The 11,881-nt window shown below is 28.1% G+C and overlaps 4 protein-coding genes, 1 long non-coding RNA gene and 1 other non-coding gene across 6 annotated transcripts; 3 read left to right on the top strand and 3 right to left on the bottom strand.

The window, feature by feature from the left end:
- The first annotated feature begins 6 nt into the window (after positions 1 to 6).
- Positions 7 to 1,329, top strand: LOC142645673 (uncharacterized). Its single transcript, XR_012846747.1, has 2 exons — positions 7 to 776; positions 846 to 1,329. It is a non-coding gene; the product is annotated as an uncharacterized LOC142645673 (long non-coding RNA).
- On the bottom strand, positions 1,248 to 3,392 carry LOC113795574 (putative cytochrome P450 4ac2). The gene is made up of 5 exons (XM_075822533.1): positions 3,010 to 3,392; positions 2,748 to 2,946; positions 2,490 to 2,689; positions 2,206 to 2,411; positions 1,248 to 2,144 (listed from the first exon to the last, which is right to left on the bottom strand). The coding sequence occupies exons 1-5, from the start codon at positions 3,212 to 3,214 to the stop codon at positions 1,338 to 1,340; spliced, it is 1,617 nt and encodes a 538-aa protein (XP_075678648.1). The 5' UTR covers positions 3,215 to 3,392; the 3' UTR covers positions 1,248 to 1,337.
- A 6-nt stretch (positions 3,393 to 3,398) lies between these two features.
- On the bottom strand, positions 3,399 to 5,506 carry LOC113795578 (putative cytochrome P450 4ac2). The gene is made up of 5 exons (XM_027345769.2): positions 5,277 to 5,506; positions 5,012 to 5,210; positions 4,748 to 4,947; positions 4,482 to 4,684; positions 3,399 to 4,419 (listed from the first exon to the last, which is right to left on the bottom strand). Exons 1-5 carry the CDS (start codon positions 5,473 to 5,475, stop codon positions 3,637 to 3,639), a joined length of 1,584 nt encoding a protein of 527 aa, XP_027201570.2. The 5' UTR covers positions 5,476 to 5,506; the 3' UTR covers positions 3,399 to 3,636.
- Positions 5,507 to 5,813: 307 nt separating this feature from the next.
- TRNAL-CAA (transfer RNA leucine (anticodon CAA)) lies at positions 5,814 to 6,059 on the top strand. The gene is made up of 2 exons: positions 5,814 to 5,851; positions 6,014 to 6,059. It is a non-coding gene; the product is annotated as a tRNA-Leu (tRNA).
- Positions 6,060 to 7,156: 1,097 nt separating this feature from the next.
- Positions 7,157 to 8,243, bottom strand: LOC113795580 (tetraspanin-9-like). Its single transcript, XM_027345772.2, has 2 exons — positions 8,106 to 8,243; positions 7,157 to 8,029 (listed from the first exon to the last, which is right to left on the bottom strand). Exons 1-2 carry the CDS (start codon positions 8,190 to 8,192, stop codon positions 7,274 to 7,276), a joined length of 843 nt encoding a protein of 280 aa, XP_027201573.1. The 5' UTR covers positions 8,193 to 8,243; the 3' UTR covers positions 7,157 to 7,273.
- Positions 8,244 to 9,337: 1,094 nt separating this feature from the next.
- On the top strand, positions 9,338 to 11,868 carry Hpr1 (THO complex 1-like protein Hpr1). Its single transcript, XM_027345765.2, has 4 exons — positions 9,338 to 9,505; positions 9,568 to 9,714; positions 9,779 to 11,569; positions 11,626 to 11,868. The coding sequence occupies exons 1-4, from the start codon at positions 9,338 to 9,340 to the stop codon at positions 11,791 to 11,793; spliced, it is 2,274 nt and encodes a 757-aa protein (XP_027201566.2). The 3' UTR covers positions 11,794 to 11,868.
- The last annotated feature ends 13 nt before the right edge of the window (positions 11,869 to 11,881 follow it).

The raw sequence follows: 11,881 nt of genomic DNA, 5'->3' as shown, positions 1-11,881 counted from the left end.
AAAATAAGTCACATTTATTAAACTTCATTCGTGTTTAAATACAAACACTGTTCTTTTCGAACAATTTTATTGTACACGTTTTATAAAAATACATACATTATGATCTAATAAAGACAGTGTTGATAAAACCTCATATCGATTCTATAGTTCGTTTATTCATTTCGTATTTTCGTTCACATCTACACAGTGTTGCAAAACAACAGTCACACATATTTTATGAACGGTACAAAATAAATTCAGCATGCTAAAAAAAATTCACCGTATCCGGTTAGTTTCATCACATTGGTCTGCAGGCAAATTATTTTAAATCGATTTCTTTTTTAGAAATTTGAATGTTTCATGCGCTTGTTGGAAATATTTTTCCAAGAATTTTCAGTAATAGAAGGTGAACCATCTAGTCTTAATATTGATACGGCAAAATTCGTACGATTGGCGTTAATATCAAGCCAGGATTTTGCTCATTTGCATTTGAATGAAATGGATCGCCTCAGTGGTTGTATTATTGATAAATACGTTTCCATCTGTTCAGCGAATTTCATTGGATTTCAATGTGACTTACAAGATTCATAATATGTTGAATCTGTTAGAAGATTTGAACCACTTACCCAAGAATTTGACGCTTAGGTATGAACGATGCCATCGGAATTCAAAACAATATGGACGTAATATGAATAATTGAGTGTCTCTCGCTCAATCTTTGAGCCAACGTCAAGCTTTGAGACAAACTCTATCGTTTCGTATCACCAACTGAACGTCAATGGCTGTTTCTTTGAAAGGTTTGAGCAAAATGATTATTCAATCAAAAAATCTTTTTTTTTAATAATGATATTTGAAATTATAAGCAGATTCAAGCCGACATCCATTTTATTATTCATCGATTTCCGAAATAATAAAAACCCACTTTATGAATGAGCAACTTATTACCAATATGTGACGAATGGAGGATATGTCACAGTATGTACGCGATAGTGGTTAAATTATGCATGGTTAAATCATTCTATGTCACACTGTATTTCCAATCATATTCGAAGCTTTGAACGCAAATTAGAATTGTTGGAAACAACATCTTCAGCGAAATACTTTGACTCACTTTCCACATTTAGAAGAACAAAGTCTTGCATTAATGATTGTAACGTGCTTCTATGAACACGTGTTATTTTTTGTATTCATTCGTTTATATCTTAATTATTTTAATAGACGAATTTAAAATTTGTTTTGTTGTCCATCTTATTTCACACTTTTTATTGTTGTTATGTAAATATAGAAACTTTTTCTTTAAAAAAATAATAATAATAAAAAATGATAAATAAAAAGTAGAAAAAAATTCAAGTTTGTCATCATCGACGTTGAAATTGTATGGGAAATTTTGCACTCGGATGTATAAAGTCTAATCGATTGAATGCATCACCATATTGATCTAATGATTGAATTTTATATCGACCAATAATGTTTATAAGAAACAATCGCATTTGCATCATTGCATATTCTTTGCCAATACAAGGACGAATACCACCACTAAATGGAAAAAATGTTAAACGTTTATGATCGATAGTGATTCCTTGATCATCATTGTCATTGTCTTTATTGTTGTCATCGTTATTCATTAGAAATCTTTCTGGATTAAAAATTTCTGGTTGATGGAAATATTTCGGATCACGATTAATACGTCGAAAAAGAAACATAATATTAACACCTTTTGGTATATGCCAGCCATTTGATAATTGTATTGATCGACAAGTACTACGTCCAATCAAACTAGCTGGATTATAAAGACGTAATGTTTCATATATACAACAATCAAGATATTTTAATTGCTTCATATTCGATATGGTAATTTCTTCATCATTCGAATTTAATCGATCATAGAATTGCTGAATTTCCTCGTATAAACGTTGTTGAATGGATTGATGATGTCCAAGTAAATATAAACACCATGATAATGATGTTTTTGATGTATCATAACCGGCTAAACAAATTATATTAACTTGTGCACGAATTTCTTGCATTTGGGTTATATTTCCATCAATAATTCTTGATCGTATCATTTGATCTAACATTGTCTCATCATTATTAGCTGATTGTTCTTTACAATCCTCTTTTTCATTATCATTACGAATGATTGCTTCAATACGTTCCGTGATAATCTTTAAGCGATTAAATAGTTTATAATAGATGAGATAATAATCATTCACAGCAAAAAAATACCTGATCGATACCGATTTTAAATCGATAATATAAATGAGTAAATTTTTTCGATAAAAATAATAAAACATTATAAAATGGAATGTAAAGAAAAATTGGATTGAAAATTTGCATCGAACCAGTAGAAAGTAATTCACCGACTATTTCCAACCAATCGGTCATTTTAAAACCCGAACGTATGGTGTTGAATTCGGTATTGAAAAAATTTACTAAATTTTTTTGATTAGACCAAAAAAAAAGTAAAGGTAGAAAAAAAATGGTAAAAATCAGATAGAAAAAACATTTACCTCCAATCGAATCGACAATAAAACAATCAATAATTTGTCCAGCATTCGGATAATGACCATCATTATTATCAATACAATTATCAATATTTTCATTCAATAATTTTAGAAAATTTTTTGAATTTTCTAAAAAATTATTCATTGATTGTATACGAAAATATGGTAATAATAGTCGTTTGTTTTGTCGTAATGTTCGTTGATTACTGTTGAATTACTGAAAAAATGAAAAAAAAATTAATCAAAAGAAAGAGAAAAACTTACCAGGTAAATAAATTATCCTGAATAAGAAAATGAAAAAATCGATATTCCATCGATCTATTTAGGAAATTATCATTGTTTAATAATTTTTGTGCCATTGAAAAATCCGTTACAATTAAATGCTGTATTGGTGTACGTATTAAACAAAATAATCCATCCTGACCGTATTCATCCGACATACGATTGATTATATGATAAATATCTTTGGATTTTTTTTTAAATGAAATTTTTTTTAACAAAAAATAAACATTAAAAATCAAATTACCATGAAATGGTTGTTTGGATGTTAAAAGTTTATGAAATTCTTTATTGAATAATATTGATGAATTTGGTCCGGGAATTTGTTTCAATTGTAAATACATTTGATATTGATATCTAATGTATTTGAATATTTTTATTAAAATATATAGAAACAATATAAAAACAATGGCTATAATCAGACGATATGTTAACATCATCATCATTATCATTTGTTTTTTTCGGGTTACAGACAATGAAATGAAAAATCAATTTTTGTCAATCACTCTTTATATCGTCGAACAAAAAAATTTCCTTTTCATCGAAAATCTGTCTACGTTGGTTTGTATACAAAAAAATTGTTTTTATTTATTTTTTATCAACAATAAGAAACTCTTATACCAAAAAAAAAAAAAAAAAAATAAGGGTGAATAAGGAAAACATTATAAGAGAGAAAAACAAATTAGAAAGGGGGAGAAGGAAAAAATTACAAATCATTTAAAATTAAAACTCAAAACGAAGTGTATTGAACCTTTAAATACTTATAATTATTTTAACACATTATTCACGTTTCAATTAAGTATATTAATGTCAAATAATCACCGTATTTATAACCGATTATTATAGAAAAAGTAAAAAAAATTCAAGTTTTTCATCATCGTCGTTGAAATTGTATGGGAAATTGTGCACCCGGATGAAATAATTCTAATGGTTGAAATGCATCACCATATTGATCTAATGATTGAATTTTATATCGGCCAATAATATTGATAAGAAACAATCGCATTTGCATCATTGCATATTCTTTACCAATACAAGAACGAATACCACTACTAAATGGAAAAAATGTTAAACGTTTACGATCAATAGTGATTTCTTTTCGATCATCATCGTTATTCATTAGAAATCTTTCTGGATTAAAAATTTCTGGTTGTTGAAAATATTTCGGATCACGATTAATACGTCGAAAAAGAAATATAATATTAACACCTTTTGGTATGTGCCAGCCATTTGTTAATTGTATTGATCGACAAGTACTACGTCCAATCAAACTAGCTGGATTATAAAGACGTAATGTTTCATATATACAACAATCAAGATATTTTAATTGTTTCATATTCGATATGGTAATTTCTTCATCATTTGAATTTAATCGATCATAGAATTGTTGAATTTCATCGTATAAACGTTGTTGAATGGATTGATGATGTCCAAGTAAATATAAACACCATGATAATGATGTTCTTGTTGTATCATAACCGGCTAAAAAAATTAGATTAACTTGTGAACGAATTTCCTGCATTTGGGTTATATTTCCATCAATAATTCTTGATCGTATCATTTGATCTAACATTGTCTCATTATTATTAGCTGTTTGTTCTTTACATTCTTCTTTTTCATTATCATTAATGATTGCTTCGATACGATTGGTAATCATCTAGTGCAAATTAAGTGAAATTTAGTTTCGAAAAAAAAGATGTGCATCTCGATTTAAAATACCTGACCAATACCGATTTCAAATCGTTGATATAATTGAGAAAGTTTTTCCGAATAAAATAACAAAGATTCATAATATTGAAAATAGGTTAACGGATGAAACGTGAAATTAATTCCTGTATGAATAAATTCACCGACTATTTCTAACCAATCGGTCATTTTAAAACCCGAACGTATTGTGTTGAATTCGGTATTGAAAAAATTTTCTAATGGAAAAAAAGAAAAACATCAACAAAATTCATTTGAAAAAAAACGTTATTAATATTTACCTCCAATCGTATCGACAATAAAACTATCGGTAATTTGTCCAGCATCCGGATAATGACCATCATTATTATCAATACAATTATCAATATTTTCATTCAATAATTTTAGAATTTTTTTTGAATTTTCTAAAAAATTATTCAATGTTTGTACACGAAAATATGGTAATAATTGTCGTTTATTTTGTCGTAATGTTCGCCGATTACTTGCATATTAAAATGCATTGATTATACAAAACAAAGAAAAATTGAATAAAAAAGCAAACTTACCAGGTAAACAAATTATCGAGAATAAAATGATTAAAATAACGATATTCAAATGATTTATTTAGAAAATCATCATTGTTTAATAGTTTTTGTGCAATCGAAAAATCTGTTACAATTAAATATGATAATGGTATACGCAATAAACAAAACAATCCATCCTGACCGTATTCATCCGACATACGATTGATTAGATGATAAAGATCTTTGGATTTTTTTAAAAAAATGAAATTTACAAAAAAAAACAAACATAAAAATCAAATTAAATTACCATCAAATGGATGTTTGGATGTTAAAATTTTATGAAAATCTTTATTGAATAATATTGATGAATTTGGTCCGGGAATTTGTTTTAATTGTAAATACATTTGATATTGATATCTAATGTATTTGAATATTTTTGTTAAAATATATAGAAACAATATGAAAACAATGGCTATAATCAATCGATATGTTAACATCATCATCATTATCAATTTGTTTTTTTCGGGTTACAAACGATGAAATGAAAAATCAATTTTGTCAATCACACTTTATATCGTCCAAAAATTTTTTTTGTTGGCGATTCTCATCAAAAAAAAAAATCTTTCGTATGTTTGTGTGAAATTTTTGTTGTTGTTGTTGCTGGAAATTACATCCATAAATATTTCCATCTTTAAACAGATCTTTTTTCTGTGTTAATTAATTTGGTGTGAAAATTGATTGACGTCAATTTAGAAAATGAATCTTGAAAATTTTCGTCTCTCTTTCCTGACCGGTTTTCATCGAAAATCAATCAACAAATGATTAACATTCCAATCAGACAACAGTCAGGATGGCCGAGCGGTCTAAGGCGCTGGTCTCAAGTGATTATCCCGTCATGCGGATGATAAACTTGACATTCGGACATAGGATATTAGGAGCGGATGATTGTTGAAAATCATTGATTATTTCGAAGCTCTCCTTATCTCTTATGTCATCGAATGTTGATTGATCCAATATCAATGGATGCTAATAGTGTGTGTAGTATACCAGTCAACAATTGTTGGCGTGGGTTCGAATCCCACTCCTGACAAATAATAAATTTTTTTCCGATTCAAAATTGGGCTAAAAATAGATCATTTTTTGCCAAATTATTGGCGCCTTGAAGTGAAAAATTTTTCAAAAAAAAACGAAAAACTTTTTCCACATCAATGGCATGTATGAGTCGAAATAGTTTACCAAAAAAGAATTTCACGTTTTTTTGTTTTGGTGATGATGAAAATAAAGTTTGATTAACGAAACAAAAAAAAAAAAATGCCAAAACGTAAACAAAAAGGACTTGTTTTGTTGGCCTATTCGGATTCTGAACATGAAGAAGATCCAGATGATGATGAACAACATGATTATGATAATGATGATGATAATGATTTAAAATCGAATGATGAATCCGATGATCAATTGAAAGATAATGATGGTGATAACGATGATGGTAACGTTGAACAACAACAACAACAATCGAATAAATGTGAAAAAATTTATTTCGAAGATATTTATGGTGATCGTAATCTATCTATATTAGAATTTCATCAATCATTATTGGGTAAAGTTGATGTTAACGATATACAGATACCACCAGCAACAAGAATATCATGTACAAATGAATTACAAAATCAAATTGAAAATTTATATGAAAAAGTTCAAAATAATGATTATGATCTAATACATGCTATACAGAAACGTAAATCAATGCGTAATCCAAGTATTTATGAAAAAATGATTTCATATTGTGAAATAAATGAAATGGCAACAAATTATCCAAAAGATATTTATGATCCAGAACCATTTTTACAAATGGAATCATTCTATGAAGAATTATCTCGACAACAAAAAGAATTGATGGAAAAACGTGAAAAAGATAAACAAAAACAAAAGACATCATCATCAACGACAACAACATCGACGACGATTGGTGAAACAAACAATAAAAAAAGTAAATGGGATTCTAATGCCGTACCATCATCATCAACATCGGCAGCCGTAGCTGCTGCATTAGCAGCAGCCAATAAAGTTAAACATTTGACCAACAGCAGCAACAACAACAACAATTCACATCACCACCACCATCATCATCATCATTCATCAAATAAACCGACAGTCATTTCAGCATTTGGTACAATTTCAAAAAAGAAATGAATTTTGTAATTTTTTGTTTATTCCCGGAATAATTGAAATAAAATAAAATACATTTTATATTGATAAATATAAATACAGAAGATGGATCAAATTTCTTTGTTTTGTTGTTGTTGTTTACATTCGAATACGATTATAAGCTGCTCGATTAGTGTTGGTATTAGTAATATAACGTTGTTTTCTTTTATCTTTTTTATATCCCATTGTAAATATGACCAAAAATGCCGATACTAATGCCATAAATTGAATGAATGCAAATATTATTGATGTAATACCAACACTATGAATATTTGTTAATAAATAATGATGAATTTTTTGTAAACAACCATATTTCCAAATGTATTTTAGATCGGATTCAGCATCAAAACCACAAACATTATCATCATTATTAAATGTAGCATTGTTGTTTGGACGACAACAACTATTTGGTACACGTAATTTATCTGGCCATGCATTAATCTGATACCAATCAGTGTAATTATTAACACCACAACAGTGAAAATTGGTTTGTATATGATCCCATGTTGATTGAATACCATTAGTATTATTTAATGAATATCGATGCTGTATACCATTCAATAATTCACTTTGTAATGTTTGTGATATTTGTGTTTGAAATATAAAACATAATATACCGATAAATATTTCTACAATCATTATAAATATGATTGAACTTAAGTAAACGGTCAATAAACATTTACTTTGAAACCATGATCCACAACAACCACAAAAAGCAACTAAAAATGTTATTGTACCAATAAATAGGGCAAGATTATCAGCCGATAAAAGATGATATGATGGCAGTATTCTTGCATATGTATTATATGATACATATAACCATATTCCGATTCCTAATAAACAACTTCCAGCCAACTATTTTTTTTGATTTCGAGAAAAAAAATTTAAAAAAATTAATCGAAATTAAAATCAATCAGAAAATACCACATACCCATACGATCAGGTTGAACAGGCAAAGAAATCGACGAATAAATGTATAACCAGTTGCCATTATTGTTAATGTACAATTCATCAGCATTGTTTTCTTCTTCGTTTTATATAATAAAATTTGATGAACACAGAAAAAAAACTTAAATAGCTACCACTAATGATGATGATAATGATGAAAAGTGATCATGAATTGATCATTCGATAATAAGATACAATTAATGTGATGAATGATAGTAATGGTATTGTATTGCACAAAATTATCATCAAAGCTGCCAATGATAATTCAAATAATTCGTTCAAATGTGACTTGACATAATCGGGAATATTTTTAAAAGTTTTTTTTTGATCAATGTCAATTCAGTCAATCGGTAGTAGTGATGGTGAATGGTGCTAGTCGTTGTTCAATTTGATTCGAATTCTAATGGAATGTCCATTCGATAAAATATAAATGGTGTATATAAACAGAGTGAGGGATGGCCAAATTGAAGGCAAATGAAATGATGATGTGAATGTTATTGGGTTATGTTAATGACACGACAATCATTTGAGGAAGCGATACAGAAAAACAAAAAATGAAATAATCATAACAAATAATCATTTCAATGTAGAAATCATCATCATTATTAACTCTTCAAGTTAATAAGCATCTAAAACAAAAATATAATAATAATGAAGATAAATAAATAAACACAGCATTTAACGTGCCAACATGATGATGATTTTTTTTCTGCTGGGCGTCAGAATCATGTCAATGTTGTTTGGCTAACCATCATCATCATCAACAACATCGTTATAACATGACAGGCTTGCCATTCGCCATCTTCATTTTCACATTCGAAAATCATTTTGTTTTTGTTTGTTGGTTTGATGATGATGTTGATATCGATAACCATTACCAAAGTAGCTAAAATTGTAGGGAAAAATTGAAAATGAAAAAGAGAACAAGAGAAAGAAAGAAATATGAGAAAAAACCTGTTGACATGGTGATGATGATCAAAAAAAAGAAGGTTGCCACCAGGCCATACCACTACTACTATATATTTACCGCTGGTAATTGGAAAATATTTTCGTTCATTAAAACCAAATTTGATACAATTTTTTTTTGAAATTAAGAAAATTTCTCAAATCGGATGTAAATTGAAGAATTTCTTCCCAACCATAATCAATGATGTTCATTCGACATGATGATAATGATAATTACCATTCGAATTCGAATGATAATTATCTACCTAAATGAATCATTCGTATCGAAATAGCCAATTACGTACGTACGTACTTTATGATTTGAATATTTATTGTTCAGCGGTTCGATTTTTTATTCGATTTTTGGATCGGCTTTTTTTACCAAAAAAAAAAAAAATATTGAAAATGATTTTCGAAAAATTCAAATCAAATTTAAGGGTAAGTATCTGAATTAAATTTTTACAATGATGAATAATTCGATGACCATCACCACTGATTAGACTTGTATTCAAAGTTTTCTAACCGATGGAAACAAAGATCTGGTTCTGAGTCAATTGAATACAACCGAACGACAACATTATGAAAATGATTTCAAAGTCATTGTTGATACTATACTTCGAGAAGTGTTGATATTGACATTATCTTCGGTAAGTCATTTTGGATGATTGGATTCAACATTCTTTGAACATTCTATCATTATTATCATTAAAGAAAAACGAAGCTGATTATGAAAAATTAAAACATCTACTCCAATTATCGATAACATTGGCCAAAAGTGAACATTGTTCCATCAATACTCCTATTGTTTTGCTAAGTGAATTACTTGATTGTTGTACATTGAAAGAATGTGAACTATTATTTTCGCTTATCGATGATAATATTCATATATGGAAAGAGGAATTTTTCTTCAAAAATGTTAAAAATCAATTACTTCGTACCTGTAATGATTTGCTCAGAAGACTTTCAAGAAATCAAAACACTGTATTCTGTGGAAGAATTTTAATCTTTTTGGCAAATTTTTTCCCATTGTTTGAACGATCCGGTTTGAATTTGACATCCGAATTCAATCAGGATAATTCGACATCATATTCATTACAAGCGGATGATGAAATTGATGAAAATCCATCCATTGATGATATTGACAACGGTGTTGAAGGGGAGAAAGAAACTGATCGTATCAAAGTTGATATGAATTTTTATAGAAAATTCTGGCAATTACAAGAATATTTTCGTAATCCAACAATCAGTTATCAACGAAATAATTTTAAAAATTTTCAAAATTATTGCAACGAAGTTTTATCAGTATTTTCTGGCTATAAAATTGATCCAAATTCTTGTTTTTATTTTCAAGCCCTTGGACTTGATAACAACAACAACGATGATGATAATAAGACAATATTTTTTGTTAAATTTTTAACAAATCAAAAATTATTAGAACTGCAATTAAGTGATTCAAATTTTCGTCGTCACATTCTTATACAGATATTGATTGTTTTTCAATATTTTACATCGAATGTTAAATTTCGTATAATGGAAACTGCATCATTAAATGATGAACAATTATCATGGATAAATACTATTCGTAGTAAAGTTCATCAATTGATTGAAGAAACACCACCAAATGGTAAAGAAGTTAGTAAAGTTATTGAACATTTATTAAATCGTGAAGAATTTTGGAATAATTGGAAAAATGATGGTTGTAGTGAATTGAAACAAATTGAAGAACCGGAAGATCAACGTAAACGAGCAGCCGATTTTATTGCATCAACATATACTGTATCGCAGAAAAGAGCACGACTCGGGGATCATGTACGAAATGCTATTAATAATAATAAAATTCTTATCGGTAATGCTGAATTGAATCGTTTATGGAATTTTTGTCCCGATAATTTGGATGCTTGTCGTTCAACGAAACGAATATTTACACCAACAATTGAACAATTTTTTCAACCATTATTAAAACGACCATCAGATGAACGACAATATTATTGTTCGGATCCAAATTATTGTTGGAAATCATTACGTTTATTATGTCAAAAAAGTAATTATTTTTTTGTACCAAGTAATCAGGTAGTGAAACCCGTATCCGATTATCTTGAAGGTGTTATTGAAAAATTGGCTAAAGATTATAATTTTTCAACACCAAAAATTCAAAATTCTAACAATAATAACAGCAATGACAATGGTAATGGCAACAACGATATCAACATGAATAACAATAATAATGATAATAATAATAATAATGATGATAATAAGACTGAAACTGAAGATATTAGTGATGATGAATTATTGAAAAATGTTGATTCAAATTCGGTTCGAAGTAATGATAATGATGTTGATGATGATGATACAATGGATGGTATGGATATGAATGGAAATGATTCCAATAATAATGATAACAACACTAATGTTGATGATGTAATCACTGCCAATATAATCGATCAAATTGCTATTAAAGTTCAAGATTTTTGGGATGAATTATCACCTTTATTTGGATTTACTGTAAGTTTTGTTTTTTTTTGTTCTTTAAAAAGAATTATCTTTATTTGTTTTCACAGTATGATGAATTAGATTATATTAAAGAATGTTATCCGGATAAAGTTGCACGAATCAAACATCTAATTACAATATGGAAAGATGAACAAGGTCCTGAAGAAGGTAATGTAAAAAAATTACAAAAAATCATCCAGACAATAAAACCAGATATGACTATTGTCAATTGTTAATCGAAAAATTTTATAATTTAATATTTTGAAATGAAATGAATTAAAATAAAAATTGAAACAAAAAATTTGAAAAAATTCGGTTCGTACT

The sequence above is a fragment of the Dermatophagoides pteronyssinus genome, unplaced genomic scaffold, assembly GCF_027571235.1.
Source record: "Dermatophagoides pteronyssinus isolate colony J.1.1.1.1 unplaced genomic scaffold, Derpt_VIB-CSIC_2022.12 sq0018, whole genome shotgun sequence".
Classification (NCBI taxonomy): domain Eukaryota; kingdom Metazoa; phylum Arthropoda; class Arachnida; order Sarcoptiformes; family Pyroglyphidae; genus Dermatophagoides; species Dermatophagoides pteronyssinus.
Note: the sequence above shows the minus strand (reverse complement) of the source record. Positions and strands in the feature narration are given on the sequence as shown.

What these genes read in the sequence shown, in the direction of transcription:
- LOC113795578 (XM_027345769.2), bottom strand. Translation starts at nt 5,475, where the DNA reads ATGATGATGATGTTAACATATCGATTGATTATAGCCATTGTTTTCATA. An exon ending in CTCGATAATTTGTTTACCTG is followed by an intron (nt 4,948 to 5,011) that starts GTAAGTTTGCTT and finishes TTAATATGCAAG; the next exon opens with TAATCGGCGAACATTACGAC. An exon ending in TATTGTCGATACGATTGGAG is followed by an intron (nt 4,685 to 4,747) that starts GTAAATATTAAT and finishes TTTTTCCATTAG; the next exon opens with AAAATTTTTTCAATACCGAA.
- Hpr1 (XM_027345765.2), top strand. Translation starts at nt 9,338, where the DNA reads ATGAATCATTCGTATCGAAATAGCCAATTACGTACGTACGTACTTTAT. An exon ending in TGATATTGACATTATCTTCG is followed by an intron (nt 9,715 to 9,778) that starts GTAAGTCATTTT and finishes TTATCATTAAAG; the next exon opens with AAAAACGAAGCTGATTATGA. An exon ending in CACCTTTATTTGGATTTACT is followed by an intron (nt 11,570 to 11,625) that starts GTAAGTTTTGTT and finishes TTGTTTTCACAG; the next exon opens with TATGATGAATTAGATTATAT.
- LOC113795574 (XM_075822533.1), bottom strand. Translation starts at nt 3,214, where the DNA reads ATGATAATGATGATGATGTTAACATATCGTCTGATTATAGCCATTGTT. An exon ending in TATTGTCGATTCGATTGGAG is followed by an intron (nt 2,412 to 2,489) that starts GTAAATGTTTTT and finishes AAAAAAATTTAG; the next exon opens with TAAATTTTTTCAATACCGAA. An exon ending in TTAAAATCGGTATCGATCAG is followed by an intron (nt 2,145 to 2,205) that starts GTATTTTTTTGC and finishes AATCGCTTAAAG; the next exon opens with ATTATCACGGAACGTATTGA.
- LOC113795580 (XM_027345772.2), bottom strand. Translation starts at nt 8,192, where the DNA reads ATGCTGATGAATTGTACATTAACAATAATGGCAACTGGTTATACATTT. An exon ending in TGTTCAACCTGATCGTATGG is followed by an intron (nt 8,030 to 8,105) that starts GTATGTGGTATT and finishes CAAAAAAAATAG; the next exon opens with TTGGCTGGAAGTTGTTTATT.